The 16,767-nt window shown below is 40.7% G+C and overlaps 1 protein-coding gene across 1 annotated transcript in view; it reads left to right on the plus strand.

The window, feature by feature from the left end:
• Positions 1–16,767, plus strand: part of LRRC1 (leucine rich repeat containing 1) — a 69,867-nt gene that overhangs the window by 13,757 nt on the left and 39,343 nt on the right. Inside the window, exons 2-3 of the mRNA XM_086876091.1 lie at positions 1,521–1,638; positions 15,609–15,687. Of these exons, the coding sequence (XP_086732217.1) occupies positions 1,521–1,638; positions 15,609–15,687 (197 nt within the window). The remainder of the gene's footprint in view (positions 1–1,520; positions 1,639–15,608; positions 15,688–16,767) is intronic.

Raw genomic sequence — 16,767 nt, forward strand, 5'->3', positions numbered from 1 at the left:
CTTAAAATTTCAACTCTGTTATAAAACACTTAATATGGGGGAGGGTAGAGGAGTGCCTTCTGACTCAAAAATGCCTTTGAAATTCCACATTCAGATCTGGTGCATCTTTTACTGTTGAGTGTTTATAAACTTTTTAAAGCTCTATCCTTCTTATCCCCTAAAAGGAACCCATGTTTTTGAGGGAAAATACATTACTTTCAGTTGTGTTTTGTTTTTCTGTGACAGTGTATACGGAAAGATTGATTCAGAAGTGCAAAACTTCACACTTAAAAACCTGATGTATGATCCTGACCACAAGACACTCAAAATAAGATTGAAAACCTGTATTGCAATACAGATTAATGAAACTGTTTTTGTCTTGTGTCCTAGTAAGATGCCTTACTGCTCCTTTTTGTATCAAAAAAGGGGCAAAACCATGGGGGTACAGGCAGGCACACATGCTGAGAGTGGGTGAGATGCACGTGTTTTGACTGCTGGGTCAAACTCCCTGTGCACTCCAGGGGCACACAACTCACTCAGAATTGGAGGAGCCTGTGCACTTTTAATCAAGATGACTTGTATGTAAAGTCATTTCATTCTGCACAAATCCTCACCCCTTGCAGTCACTCTTCTTGAAAGTCCTGTGTAGAAGAAAGGAAAGTTGCAGTAAGAGCTCCACAACTTCCTTAGGAATGCCTACATCTCAATAGGTTTTAAATGATCATTTTTCTCTTTCAGTCACCAGCTCCTCCCAGAGCCTGGAGTTGGCCTGACTTTCAGCTTGGCCTGTTTGGTTGTTATTTTGTCTTGGGGGCTGCCAGAGCTGAGCCCATAGGCAGGGTGTTAGCATCCTGTCTGCATTGTGTGCCTGTGTTCTCACTGTGGACAGGGCTGGGCTAGGCTTTTCCTCAAGCAAAGAACACCTGAAATCTTGCCCAACTTCCATTAGTCCTTCTGAAACTGGGCTGTAGGACAGAGGGTGTTGGAGGCTGGAAAGAAAGCCTTCCTGAGGGAGGCTGGCTCTGTAACCTACTTGGTTTTGGTGTTCACTGGTGAAGAACCAGTCAGTCCCTCTTTGTCAGTTTTCTGGATCTTGTTCTTTAGAAGTGTCCCTCTGTATTAACTTCCTAATGAGCCCTGGTGAGTAATTAGGATGTTTTTAATTACTCTGCTTGGTAGCTTTGCCCCATTAATGACTTGAAGCTGGCACTCTGGATTTTGCTAGTATCTGCAATGACCTTTAACAGCAAGCGTTAGAGATTATTTTTTATATATCTTAATTTTAGCTAAAACACAGGTTATAGTTTGTTTGCATGTGAAAATTAAAACAAAATGTTCATTCTGATACAGGTGCGGAGATGATTCTACATAATTAATGCCATACAACAGCTTTAATTAGCTTACATTTTTAAAGTGATTCCAGTTATTCCTCATCATTTATCATGATCACATCAACATTCATCATTTATCATCATTTATCATATCACTATATGTGAGTTATGTGAATATTTTCTGAAATGTAATTTTTTTCTCTCTTTCAGCCTTTCTTCCAGCTCGTGAAGTTACGGAAACTTGGACTTAGCGATAATGAAATCCAACGGCTCCCTCCAGAAATCGCGAATTTCATGCAGCTGGTGGAACTTGATTTGTCTCGAAATGGTAAGCTCCAAAGTTAATTTATTTGATTTTATACTGTCTTATGATATGGTCTAGAAAACTGGGTTAGTAGGGTTTTCCTGTCTCAGAAATTGTTATCTACCTCAGGCAGAACACTTTTTTGTCTAATTCATGGATTTCCCTCTAGTTCTAGATGGGAAGAAGGGAAAGAGTAGAGGGGAGCTTGTGGTAGAAATACAGTAATAAAATAATGCTTGACGGTAGTTCTGTGTTTCTGAGAGCATGCTTTTTTTTTTGCAGTTTAAAAAATGCTTTGTATGTTGGTTTTATATGTGTATCTGTCACAATATTGACTTCTTTTCCCAAGCTCTCTGAAATGCCTGGCATTTAGAGATAGATAAAAAAAAAAAAAAAAAAAAAAAAAAGTTGAAAAAAATAAAGCTGCTTTCTGTCCCAAAAAAAGGACTGCCTTTGGGTTAGAAGTTCAGTTCCTTATCTCTGCTCTGCTCTTTACCTGGGATTAGCAAAAAGCTGAGTGCTAGTATTTCTAGTTGTACTTTTGGAAGAAGAATCAGTCTGTGTGTCAACTGCAGAAATAAATTCAGAAAATGCTGGGAGAAGCTATCTTCTAAAATGTGTTATTGGAAACAACATGGGTTTATTGTTTGCTTGCAATGCTTGCTTCATATATTGTCCTGCATGGTGATGGAGTGAAAACATTCTTTTTTTCTGTGGCCTGGTGAACTTACTAGTTCTACAAGAAGTTCAGGGGCTGTTGGGTCACCTTTAAGCAGCCTTATGACCCAGTGATCTAAAACCAGTGAATCTGTGTTACCAAATTAGAGCAACTGTCAGCTATTTATGCCTCCTTACATGCAGCGGATGTGCACAAAATGCTCTCTCAGCTGTGATGGAAGGGGTGGGAGCGATCAAGGTTGTGTAACCTTGTAAATAAATGAGGGCTGTAATTGAATATTCAGGAAAAATCATAGTGTAACGGGGGGGGCCTTTTTTTTTTATGGTTTAACTTCACATCGGCTGAAGAATATTGTCGGCACTTCACCTTTCTATAGCATATTTCCTTTATTTGTTTGGTGCTTTAAATTCTATCTTTATCTGATAATATAATTGATGAAGCGTGATGAGTCTCCAGGCAATTGCTGAAAAATTTCTGTGAACCATATAATTTTATGCACATTTGGAAAACCTTTTAAGGAAAGAAAACTGGAAAAAAACCCAGAGACTGAAGAGACAGATTAGTTAAAACATTTTAGAAATACATGAACATTGATGTGGTATTTGGCTACTGAGTTTGGCTGAGTTGGGTGCTGTCAGTGACAGACCTTATACAAAAAGAAACTCTCTGTTGGCTTAGTAATTCTCTTTGCAAATGAATAACTAGTTGGAATAGAGCTGGTGGATAAGAGCCATGTGAACTCTTGTCAGCCTGACTTGGAAGCTGGCTTGAGAACTCAACTGTAACAAGAGCAGATGGTGTGAATGTTTATGGCTGGGTAGATGCGTGTGCCATTAGAAGTTACTGCACAGGGAAGTAATTTTTCCAGTGATGGGTTCTACTAATGCAGGTGGCAGGGAGCAGTTGTTTTCCTATATCCAGGGTTCAGTGTTAATTACCCATTTTATTGCATTGCTTTCTTTTCTCTGTGGTTCATTGCAGAAGGTGACTGGTACCATTTCCCTCTGCTTAGTTATGTCACAGTTACTGCATGACTTGACTCTTGAAATTAAAAATGCAGCATGCAATGTGGTGCAGGGGGGCTGTGGCAGAAGATAACTAGTCTTACTTTCTACTTTTTGGGTGTTTTATCATTGTCTCATGGTTCTCCAAATCAAAAGGCAAAACACACACCATCTGGGATGCTGCAGGGGGAATTCTCGCAAAAGGTTTTCAAGATTTGCAGTATTTTAATATATTAGCTTTGTATTTTGAACCCATCTTCCAGTATGTCTTGTTCTAAAACTGCTACAGGTTTGTCCTGTTCAGTGGTTTGCACTCCAAAAGATTTTGTTGTTGTTCTGCCCAAAACTACTTAGGGGGAAAAAAAAAAGGAACTCTTCGTGTTCCATTCAGGCAGAGAAAAACAGCCCTGCTTTTTGAAATGCAGTATGCTGCATGAATAGGAAAGTGTGATGGTGACATCTGAGCTTGGGAAATAAGAGATCATTGTTCTGTGTTTTTCATTGTTCTAGATGTCTGGCTTGGTGCACTAATTGCCTTCGGTCCTGGCCATTCTGTTTCCTCAAGAGTTTTAAAACGCAGATATAAATTCATTTAATGTTCTCTGCACAGGAACAGCTTTTTCTATCTCAACCTCTCATCACAGAATGAGGAAAGGATTTTGAATAAACAGAGTACTTCCATTTCTGCTGTAATAAAATGGTAATGTGTCTTCCTTTCTCCTACTTGATAACTCTTTGGCCAGTATATGATCTTTGAGGCCATGTGAGATGGTGGGTATATTGTATGGGTGGATTGGGTGCTCTTACAAGCTGTGGTGGCCAGCTGTGCTTGGAGCAGCTGCGAGGTGTTGAATCTAGAGGAGGGATCAGTCTCCTGATTTTGGAGGTATCTCTGTATACCTGTGCCTCACAGGTATGTGCTGGATAAGTAGCCCTGCTTTGTAGGCACTTGGGAAGGGTCCACAGGGAAACTCTGAAAGTGTCTCTCTTAAATTCTCAGGGGTTTTAAAATGCCCAAGACATCCTAGTGTATATGTTAAAAATGTGCTACGATAATTAATTCTTTAAGCAGTTTCTTGGTCAATAAGTGACTCTAGAACTACAAAAATCCTTCTAAGAAGAAGTAAATTTGATGCTCCCTGTGTATATGAGAGAAGTCTGGGGAGGGTAACGATGGCCTCAGTGGTGCAGATGGAAAAGGATTTGGGAAGGCTAGCAGCCTTCTTAAACTTCTTAAACTTTTCCTGGAGTATTTGCATGTTGATTCTATTTCTCATTCACTGCAAGGCCCACATGTTCATGCAGATTTTCCTAGGAAGCATCCCTACTGTGCTTTTCTAGTCTGGCTGAGACTGTTATTTGTGCTAAGGTTGAAAGAATGAACCCAGGACTGGAATATAAGAGGGCAGAGAAGCTGTGCTAAGAAAACAGCATAGTGATGGTGAACACTTTGAAGGTTAATTGGCAATCCAGTTTATCTCTGCCTCTTGGTATCAAGTTGTTCAAAAGCTCGTGTACTCATTCTAAGGCTAGAGAAAACAGGCTTGTAGGATTTCAACAGTGGCTGCCTGAGCTTTTGACTTGCTGGCAAGGTATGTCTGAAACTCAGGAGCATTCCCTGAGGAATCTTCTGCAATACTCACCTGCTGTGTGTCTGAAGTTACTGCTGGTTCCCTCAAACTCCCCAATCTTGATTAAATCTTTTCCTGGATTGTCATATCAGGGGTGAATTCTGTGAAGACACTGGGTCACTGAAGCATTCTTGCCTCATGATCCTGAAGTTTGGGTCGGGCTCAGGTGCTTTGCATTGAGCTCCAGTGCAAGTCTTTGCTCTGCATGATGAAGGGGGAGGTTCTGCTCTAAGCACAGTCAGAAGTGCCTGTGTGCTATTTTTTTTTCCCACAGCACTTGGACATTCTCTCAGGTAAGCCCTGAAAGACCCTGTGATTCATAAGGTGCAGTCTCTAAAGACAGAAAGATGTGCTTGAATTTCTGCAGTTCTTTCCTGGTGCCTGGACTGCCACTTCATTAAGCTTCCCTTTCTTCCAAAGGCATGCCCTGTGTTTCAGATCCCTGTGAGTTGTAGCAGGTTGCTACCCATGCTGCTCATCCTCCGGAGATTTCCTTCAGCGACTTCATTCCCCCTTTTCTTCTTGCACAACCCCTGGAGGCCGAATTCTTAAATCTTAGGGCCCTGCCATCCTGGGTTCATTAAAATGTTAATGGCTTTTCTTGTTCTGTAGCTTCTTCTAGACAGGAGGGGCAATGCATAAAGGTTCTGTAGTTAATTTAATGCTGATATTCAGGATTTTGTATACTATGTATGTATGCTGTGTTCTTGAGGAGGTGGTGCAATCCTTTTTAGTATCCGTCTTCTTCAAGAGGAGGGGTTTTGTTTGCCTTTGACAAATATGAAATCCTCCAAACTCCACTGGTGTGTTTTTCTCATGATATTACATATTCCTTAAGATGCCCAGAAGGTGTTAACTGTTGTGTTCTTATTTGAAAGAAATTTCTATCCTGCACACACTTTCTCTTAACAGGTGTGCTGTGGAAGCCAGTTTTTTTTTCCTTAACGTCATGCACCTTTCACAGCCATTGACAGGTTGTCAGTGGCTTGTTTCATTCAGCTCTTTTTGCATAAAAAGAAAATGACTGTGAGCTGGGATACTAGGCATTAGGCACTGGAGTGGCTTTCCCATCCTTCCCAGATTTGGGAGTGTCATTTGAACTGTCTTGCTGTCCACCCCTTTCTCGGGTGCAGGCTGACCCCATTGCTTTTGTAGGAGAGGATCTTGTACTGCTGTGTCTACCTGGGAGTTGCTGTCTGTTTGTGATCAAAGGCTGGCAGGCTTTTCTCCTGTTCCTCTTGCTTCCATGGAATGTGTGTACCGAGGACTTAGTAGTGGTAGGTAGCACTGGTAGTTGCTCTGTGCTGGCAGTTTTTCCCTGACTGTCTGTAGTGACTTTCCAGCTGACAGCAGGTAAGAGCACTCAGATGGTGTGGTCTTCTGTGGAAGTGGTCCATAACATTGTAGTTTGGTGTTGTGTCCAAGTCCCAGAGACTCAAACTGTGGAAAAGATGGAAGTGTGAGTGCAACAGGAGAATTAAATGTTTTTTTTTTATATTATTGGTAGATAGATTATTCCAGTTCTGTTTGCTGATTCAGCTCTTGGAGCTGAGATCTGTTGCTTTGTGAACTGGGGTGTGGTGGGTTTTGCTGTGGCATCTATTGAGGAAATCCGTGTGTGGGCACATCTTGTTAAGCTATATTTGGCTCTGCATGATACTTGATACCAAAATCTCAGCGTGGTTCTTTACTATGATCTCCAATAAGGATAATACTGTTTGTTTAATGTGTACAGTTCATATTTCATACCCACCATGGAGATGAATTCCATTTAATAACATGATATATTAGTTGCTTCCCATTTTTGTAGTTTCTGGTTAAACTGAGCTTATGACTGTGTTGATGCTGTGGTTGTTCTGGACACAAGTCATGCGATATCAGGTTATTCTCATTTCAAAATCCTCTCTCCACACAGTTGCCATATGCTTTCATTTATATGAAAATAATTACACATTTAACCATAGATAAACATGCTAGTTTAGGATTACTGTGACAGCAGAGGTGGTTCCTCTGGCATGTATAAGTAAGCAGCTCAACAGTCATTACGCTGTGTGAGGAAAGACTACATTGCTGCTATGCAAGGTCTGAGCAGGGTCCAAGGCTTTGGAAGTCAGTCTCAAGAAGATCAGTATCCCAAGTGCTCCATGAGCCTTATCCTTAAGTTTTCCTTGCTTCCAAAATGGAAGACAGTTGCAAATTTAGAAACTTGTATTTTGTTTTGTCTCCAGCTCTCAGGGTACTTGGAGAACTCTACAACAATGGTATTTAATTGTTCTACTTTCAGCTGCAGGCAGTTTGATATTTCTGCTTTTTATTTGAAGTGTTTATACTTTTTAGCCACTTTACAACCTAATTGAAAGTTTCTTTAGAGATTTTGGTCATCCTCAGGACACTACCTCCATTGTGTGATAGGTAAATTTTATTCAACAAGTTGTTAGAGGGCCAGGTGAGTAGGCAGAAGCTTTCCTGCAGAGCATCCATCAGTCCATCCTGCTGAAGGGAGGTGTAGAATCTTTGGTTTGCTCTCTGAGACTCAGCTCACTTGTTCATATCAGTGCCTGCGCTTCAGTGCTTTCCCTTTTTAATTCAGCCATCTGCTCTCCAAGGTATACCTGTCATCTGTACTGCAGGATTACTTCCCTTCTGCCCACAAAGTGAGTTATGTGTTCCCCTTTTCCTGTCACTCACTGAACACAGGATAAACCAGTATTATTTCAAAGCAGAAATTCTGATGGAAGAAAGGCTTGAATGCGTGTTTTGGTTCAGCCTGGGCTGGTGATCCAGCTATTTTACAGTGAAGAGATAAGCCAAGTAGGGAGAAGCACTTTTGAGTCTTCTGATCTTGTCCCACAGTCTCACAGGGACTCTGGTCTCTTGTCTGGCAGCTGCTTCTGTTGCTTTGTGCTCTTGCCTGGAATCTGTCTGTGCACCTCTGCTGCATTTCCACAGCATCTGGGCAGAGACTTCCTCCATTAAATCCTTTTCTTCTGCCTGCCATCAGCTGCCTTAACATGAATGTGCTGATACAGGTCTGGTGGCAAGTAGCAAAACCTGGAATGCTAAGAAGTAGATGGGAATTGATGCTTCCTTGTTCAGTGGACAAGGAAAAAACCCCAAGCCAGCAACCTGTGCTGGAAGGCAGTATAGCTGACAAATGCATCTATTTTGTTAACATATGCAACTGCTGGATGTTGCTTGTTTGCCTTCTGAACTGACTTGTGTCCAAGTGAGTGCTCACAAACAGGAATTGCTCTCCTACTCCTGCATGGACATGTCTTATCTGCTATACAAAAGCATCCTGTGAAAGCTTCCAGAACGCAACCCTGGTGTGTACACCTGGAAGTGATGGAACATCACACCAGGGACTATTGTGTTTTTTATGGTGGTAGAGTAACTGAAGCATATGAACTGAGCATTCAGTCTGCATATGAACAGTGACTGGTTTTTGGCTTTGTGGGGATTCTTGGGGATTTTTTTGGTACTAATGAAAGCAATGCAGACTTGGAGATAAGAGAACTTTTTGCTCTTTCAGATGGTTGCTTGCTAACAGTTGTGTTGCATATTTGAGTTTTAATGTTTGGGTTGGGGTTTTTTTGACACATCTAATTTCTTGTGACAGACCTTTCCTTTGTGTTATCTCCCATTTCTTCCTTGAGGTTAGTTTAAAATTTGTACTTAAAACCATCATCACTTTAATGTCTTACACATGAAGCTTAGGGATCGATGTACAAAGGAGCATATTAGGGAAGAAAGAAACACCTGCTGCAAATTGCTTTTGGACTCTGGAGCTCTGCAGAGTGTTTCAGACATCTAGAAATTCTTACTTGCTTTGAAGAAGTGAATCTGATTTGTGAATGTGTGCCACTAAAATTAATTTGATGTCAGTAGGTTGGAGGAAGAGGAGAGCTTTATATGCAGCAGGAGAAGTAAGGAGAGAAATTACTGGACCATGTTCTTGCTCAGGGCTTCTCATCAAGGAGAAGGAAGAAACAGCAAGAGCTGACTGTGATTGAGAAAGAGAAGATAAATGATAACTCATGACAGAATAATCAGAAAAATCTAGAAGATGTTATTTTTAAATGGATTACAGAAAAGTGAATTTTTCCATCATGGCATGTTCTGCCAGATTTAATTGTTCTTTCTGATAAGACTTTGCTAATGTACTTGCGTGTGCATCTAGCAATAGTGCCTTCATACACACTCAAGGGAAAGCTATGGAGAGGAGCAGGCCAAGTTGGAGGCAGAAACCTTAAGTCTCAAGTGTCAGCTAGAGTGTTAAACATCAGACAGTACATATAGGATTGACATAAAATAAGGACTTAATTTTCTGGATAATCTAGATTAGATTAGAGATCATAAAATGGTAATCTATACCTTGTTAGTTCTTAGATTCACAAATTTCCTTGGGTTTCGGTTTCTATTTTATTGGGAATGTAAGATGACAGGACAATGCAGTTACTGAAGAATTAATCTGGAATAAATCTGGAATTTTGCTGTTAAAACACTTAAAACACTTTTTCTCATCCACAGCTTGCTAGGTAGAATACTAGTTTTCACTTTTTTTACCCTCTTACTTCTCAGACGAAAAATATTTAATTCCTGTTATCTTTGAGGTCCAAGGTGGAAATTCTTATAAAAATATCTCCATTAACTCTTCTGTTTAACTGTTGACTGGCATATATAAGTAAAAAGGTAGAATAAATAAATTTATTGTCAGACTTGGGCCCTTCCTCTTAATTCACCTGGAGCTATTACTTCCTTGTGATCTGGTCTTCCGGCTCTCCCCTCTCTCTTCCCCGTCTTCATTTTTCCTCCTGTGTCAAAATTACAGCCCCTGATCTCTGTTCCTGCTGCTTGCTGCAGCTGAGGAGGATAGTCTGTTGAATTAACACATGCTATCTGTTCAAAAACCCACCTTGTTCTTACGTCCCTGCACACTTTTCTTTCAAGTAATGTGTCTAAAATACATGAATGCATGAAATGCTGTTTTGGGAGGACTTTTTTTCCTCTGGTCTATTGATGTTTTGAAAAGGGATGTTTCTGGAAGCAGTGAAGAGGAGAAATGAGACATGTATCTTCAGTTTCTTGTTAATTATTCAGTAAGGGATTTACTTGAGAAAATGCAACCTGAACCTGTTGGTGAATTTTCCTTAAAGCTTTAAAGACAGATCTTAGAAGAGCTTTATCTCTTGTGTATTGTATATCCTCAGCCTCAGAGCCTGAAGAGGAAAATGTTACAACCTGTTCAAGAACCACTTAATCTCAATAGACTTTGCAAGAACTTCATGACTCCTGTCATGATGTGCCACATAAATTGTAGCACTTCATCCAAAGAGGTTGATTACTTCTGACTTAAGGGCTAGTAGCAAAGCCTCCTGGTTTTAAAAAAAGGGAAACCTGTCTGATCATTGTGAATGTCATTATCTCAGTATGGAAATGGAGGGAGAGGATGAGTAACCTTTCTCCACCCCTTCCCCCTGCAGGATCAGACCCTTGGGAGCTGCATTTGGCTGCTTTTGGGAGGGTAGAGAGATGTGATGGGGACATCTGTGACACAGCAACCTGCTCAGCTGAGCTTTCAATATGGAGAGCCCTTCAAAAAGACAAACAAATGCTTGCAGCACAAATTCCCACTTGAAAGGTATTGGACAAAGTGGGCAGTTTCCTTCCATGTTTAGTAGGGGGAGGAGAGGTGGAGAGCAGGGCTGGAAAACTGAGCTTTTCCAAGGGCAGGCTTCTTATAGATCCCTCTCAGAAGGTGGGTGGCACAGAGGAACCACCCTGGAAGTGACAAGAGAACTTTAGGCTCCTAAATCCCTTCAGTATTGCAGTGTTTAATGCTTTAATAGACCTTTTGTGGGGGGGGTCTATGTGTAAATACTGTCGTTGATAATTTCTATTATATACGTGAAAAGAGGAGGATGAAAAATAATCTGTGTATTAAATTGGATGGATAAGACCTGGTTTGCTGCTGGTTATCTCTCCTGAAGGATAATGCTGCATGGATTCACAGTCTTTGAGTCTAGAATGGGCTTCCTTGGGTATAAATTCTGTGTAAACTAATCAACTGCTGAATTACATTTATGGATTACTACTAGTCACTAAGCAGTTAAAGGCGTTTTGCCTTATGTAAAAGTGCTGTATTATGCCTCTTGTTGGACTTTCCACTCTGACTAGGCAAATCAGGTCTGTCCAGCTGGCTTTGGCTGGGGTGTATGCAGTGTGCCAGCTCCAGTGCTCCTAACGCACGGTGCTCTTCATAGCTGGAAAATATGACTGCATCCAGTAGTTCCTCCCTGAAAGACTCTTGAGCACGGTAAACTCTCTCCCTCGGGAATGTGGTGCATCTCTCCTATCTGAGACTTCAGCAAAGTTATTGAAAAACATACTTTTTACTTTTACTCTTTTACTTGAGAGTCACTGTTTGAGTAGCTCTGGTCTGGTAGCCCTGTCACAGCCTAGGACTTACCTGCCCATTGCTGTTGTGATATTGATCAGGTGTTGGAAACTATGTTCAATATTGCAGGATGTGTAAAGAATGCTGGCTTTACTGTAACCTTTGTGTAGATGGAATATTACCAGTTCTTGAAATTTAATATAGAATCATGGAAAAATGTACCATACAAAAATTTTACCAGTTTAAAAATCACCCTCCCAGCCATTAGAGGAAGAAAAGCTGGGGAATGTGGTTTGAGGGATGTAACTGTTGTAAACATTTTTTAAAAAAAAGAAGGGGGGTGGGTAGAAAGAGAAAGGATTATCATCAAACAGAAGGATTTAAAAGTAATTTCCTCATCTAGACAGTACAGAATTCCCTAGTGTCAAACTTAATTCTCAACTTACCTTGTACAGGGTTTGCTAAATTGTTAGCAAATTCTTGTGCAAACTGTAACAATAAACATCTGAAGAGGTGTTTTGAATGCAGAAGGGGATTTATGCCCTCTTGTATACATGACTGCTGAGCTTGATTTTGATCCACTGCTGCTGCCACAACTTCTTTTCTGCTGTCAGTGTATCTGTACTGTCACACGTCATAGGGCTTATGTTTGGTTTATGGCTTTATTATTAGCAGTGCTGCACAATCTGCATGCCAGAACATCTGGGGCATTGTGTAAATGCAAAGCATTCATCAGAGTATAGCATTAGAAGAATCCTAGATATTTAAGTAGGATTTGAGCTGGTTATCCAGCAGTGGCAAGAAAAGTATTCAACCTTACTGTTGCTGATATTGACAGGTAAGTACATGTTAATGTCTGTAACAAAATCGGGTAGTCAATGCTAATGGTGAAAGGTTCTTAATCCATCAAGAGACACAAGGACTTCTTTATATATTTTAATATCCTCTGCTGCATTCCAGTTGTTTTGTTATGTACTATTATCTTCTCTGCTACAAATTATCACTCCATTTTTTGCTGTTTAGTAAAATCTGCCTCTTCTTTTCTCTTCTGAATTAATCTATTCAATGCAATGTTACACTAGTCTTCATGTGTAGTGATAAAGTATCTTCTCATAACTTGTGTTTTGCTTGATGTTTTAAGATGCTTGGCAATGAAAATGAGTTACATTTCAACCTTTTTCAATTCAGTAAATATATAATCCTCACTTCAGAGAGCTGCACTGAATTTTTGTCCATCTTTTGTCCACATAGGCAGAGGAGAGAAATGAATAGTGAAAAAGTATCAAGCAAGTGGGAGGAAAATGTGCTTTACAGAATCAGAGAATGGGTAATACTGGAAAGGATCATAGAGCATCATTGATCCAACCTCCCTGCTCAAGCAGGATTGTCCTAGACCACATTGCACAGGATTGTGTCCAACTGATTCTTGAGTATCTCCAGGGAGGAGACTCACAACCTCTCTGGGCAGCCTGTTTCAGTGTTTGGTCACCTACACAGCAAAGATGTTTTTCCTTATAGTCAAGTGGAACTTGCTGTGCATGAGTTTCTGTCTGTTGCCTTTTGTCCTGTTGCTTGGCACCACTGCAAAGAGCCTGGGAACATCTTCTTGACAGCTTCCCTTCAGATACTGATAGACATTGATGATTTCCCCTCTCAGTTATCTCTTCTTGAGGTGAACAGGCCCAGCTCCCTCAGCCTTTCTCTTTGTAGGATAGTTGCTCCTGTCCCTTAATCATTTTCGTTGCCCTCTGTTGGACCTGTTTCAGGAGCTCCCTGTCCCATACTGCAGAGCCCAGAATGCAAAATAGCTCTCCAGGTGTGGACCCAGAGCTCAGTGAGTTTTCTGTTCATCTCACTGTCCATTCATTCAGTCTGCACCTCCTGAGTTTGCCTACGAGGTTATTGTGGAAGACAGTGTCAAAAGCCTTGCTGAAGTCCAAGGAGACAATATCCATAGCTCTCCCCTCATGCATCCAGATAGTTGTTTCATTGTAGAAGAAGAAGAATCAGTTTGATCAGGTGTGAATCCATGCTGACTATTCCTGATCACCTTCTTGTCATCCATTTGGAGGGACTGAGGTGAAGCTAGCAGGCCAGCAGTTCCTTGGATCCTCCTTCTTGCCTTTTTTGTAGATTGGGCTGACATTTGCTTTTGTCCAGTCCTCGGACACCTCTCTTCATCCCCATAACCTTTGAGATGATCGTGTGTGGCCTGGCCACGGTGTCCCCCAGCTCCCTCAGCACGCGTGAACGTGTACCAACAGGGCCCAAGGACTTGTGGACATTCTCTAACCCAATCCCTCTTGACCACGGAAAAGTCTTCCTTCCAACATGGCTTTACTCTGGTCTCCTGGGTCAGAGATTATGTGAAAGAAAACCCACAAAAATTAAATTTCTCTTGTTTTCCCTGCTCCTATTTGCATTTCTTATTGAAGAATTTGGCTCCTGTAGTGACTTCATAGTCTGGGAAAGCACATTTTATTTCCAGGACAGATTCAGTAATTCATGAATGCATCCAAATTATAAGCAGTGCCTATACTGTGTTGCTACAAATAGTATCTTATATTGGAGTAACTTTTTCTTGTCTTGGATACTTTTTCACCTTTACAGATAGTATCCAAGACTTTTATAACAGGAAAAGCATGTCAAAATAGTTTTGCTGAGAAGGCATATTTTCTGGGTATTGTAGTATGTCATACAAAAGTACAAGAAAAACTGTTTTCAGTATGGCAGTGATATTTTGGTGGAGGAAATCAATAGCATGATTAGTTTTAGAAACATGTGCATTGAGGATTTATCTTCTGCTTTATATATTGCATTTTTATGCAACATTATGTATATATTTCCCCAGACAGAATAGATATTTTTACTTCAGCTTTACTTTTTGCTGTTTGCTTGTTGGTTTGTTTTTAATCAGTGAGAATGATTGTCGTGCTAAAATGTGTATCTCTGTGTGAAAACGTTGAAGGGTTGTGTGTGTACATAAATGCATTTTAAAATTTGTGGATGGCGGCTTGGTTGCAAATAAATAAGTAATTCTCAGTTCTCAGAAGCTTTGAAATAGAGATGTCCCTTTCAGCTAGCTCCCAGGGAAGAACAGCATGAAGACTAGATAGTGGATGACACATTCTTTACTTGTTGTTGGTTAGCCAAGTTCAGTGTCAGTGTTTGTTGCTGTAACACAAGATAAGTTACAGTGTCTATTTGACTAGATTCAGATGAGATTTTAGAAAGAAATTTATTGTTGTGAGGGTGATAAGGCACTGGAACAAGTTTCCTAGAGAAGCTGTGGATGCCCCATTCCTGGAAGTGTTCAAGGCCAGGTTGGATGGGGCTCTGAGCAATCTGGTCTAGTGGAAGGTGTCCCTGCCCGTGGCTAGTGAGGTCAGTGGAAATAGCTAAAAACTTTGAAACAGAAGTCTGATCATTACTTAAAAATTTGCTTTTATAAAAATATGACTTTCAAAACCAGTCATAAAGATTAATTTTGACGTTCAAGGAAACCAAAATATTTATTTAATTTTTGCTGGACCTCAGTGACAGTGAACAGGTACTTAATCAGAAGACTGCTAGCCTATTTGTGGATATTCAGTTTGTTGTAAGTGCCAGAAAACATTTTTATATCTAAGATATACTTGACTTGAGTAGAAAAATGTGCTCTATTTAAGTTCCTTGAAAAAAAAAAAAACCACCTGTTTTCATGTACAAATATCTCCCTTTACTTCCTGGCAATCTGAAACGGTGTAGCAGCACTTATTGTGACCTGTCAGTGTGAATGTAATTTTCAAATTACTTGACTATGGTGTAAGGGAGGATGTTTCTGTTCCATGGATGTATGTTACATGTGGAGAGACTTGCACATTTGCTTCTTCCTTCCACCGTTTTCCTTTCCCACATACTTTCTCCCACCACAGAATGTGGGCATGTATTGATCAGTTCACCAGAGGTTCTGATTATAATTGGCTCTTTAGGACAGCCCTAGCACATTGGTTGTCTGATTCTTTTGATGTGCAGAGTCTGATAAAGATCAGTCCAAGGACAGGTGAGTAGTATGAAGATGAACATGGAGCAGAAGGGGAAAATGGGGTGTGAGAAAACACAAAATGGGTCTGCTTCTATAGTTCTGTACTTGGACAGGGAGCAGCCTTGCATGTTGAAATGTCTTGAAAGATACCAAGATAACTCCTTGCAGTAGCAAGTTGCTTACTGTCATTATGCAATAATTTCAGTGAAGATGCAGTACAGTTGCTGACAATTTTTTTCCTTTTTTTTTTCTTCTGCAGATATTCCTGAAATACCAGAAAGCATCTCATTCTGCAGAGCACTACAGGTAGCAGATTTCAGTGGCAACCCACTGACTAGGTAACTTCACCTTCTTCTTAGTACATGACATACCAGAATTGCAATCTTGCTGTAACAATTACAATTTTAAATAAAAATCACCTAGACTCTGTAATATGGCCAAGGGTGTTTGTCTCTGGCAGGGACTGCAGCAGAAGTTCAGATTCAAAAAGTGATGTGCATCTTGCTTTGGGTGGGGATGAAATTTGTTAGCCAACCAGAAAAATCTGATATGGTAAATATGATCATCTATAAAATAATTTTAATTCTTTTTCTTAAATGCATGGGAAAAACCATGTTCATACTTGGGAAAGATACAGCAATGGCTAGAGCAAATGAATTGGCACAAACCCAGGTGCCTGATGATTTGGAATAGACTTTAGATCAGCTGCTGCAGATAATGGCTTTTACTAATGATTAAAGCTTGGGCTGGCATTTCATCACCCTCCTGTCAGTTGGGACACAGTGACATGCAGTAACATGAGGCAGAAATGCACTGTGTTTGTCAGTGGCTGCTGTGTCTGCTGCCAGCCTGTGTTCTGATGAGCTGAGGTTTGGAGGTTATACACGCTTTTAGTATCGAAGAGGAGTTTTGTTTACATTTCTCTTTTCAGTTTGCTGAAGAATCTGGAATTTATCTAGTAAAGTGAGGGTGGAGATGGCAAGGAAGAGGTGATTTGCTAGTTAAAGCCTTTGAATGCTATTTGGAGAGCTGTTTCTTGAACCAGCCATTGCCGCAGAGCTCCTTTGTGATGCTGAGCAAGTCACATAAGCCAGAGTGCTCACAGTGGGAGCTCACTGACCTGCTTTGCTTTGTACTGAGATGGCCAGATACTTGCAAGGTTAGCTGGCTGGCTGGGCTGCTGCAGTGCTAACAAACAGGAGTCTGTAAGAGCTTAAGCCGCTCCAGTGGTTTCACAAGACTGCTTCTCCCACATAGGCAGCTCAGATTCTTCAGAAGTGTGCTTTGAATATTGCCCATAGTGCCTCCTAAGTTCTCTGAAAGTCGCATCGCTGAGCATTAAAGGGACACTTGTGATCTTAATCCCCGTGGCTCTGCAGCCTATTTATATAGTGAGGATAATAATACCACAAAAATCC

Source organism: Cyanistes caeruleus, chromosome 2 (genome assembly GCF_971803275.1).
Source record: "Cyanistes caeruleus chromosome 2, bCyaCae1.hap1.1, whole genome shotgun sequence".
Taxonomy (NCBI): domain Eukaryota; kingdom Metazoa; phylum Chordata; class Aves; order Passeriformes; family Paridae; genus Cyanistes; species Cyanistes caeruleus.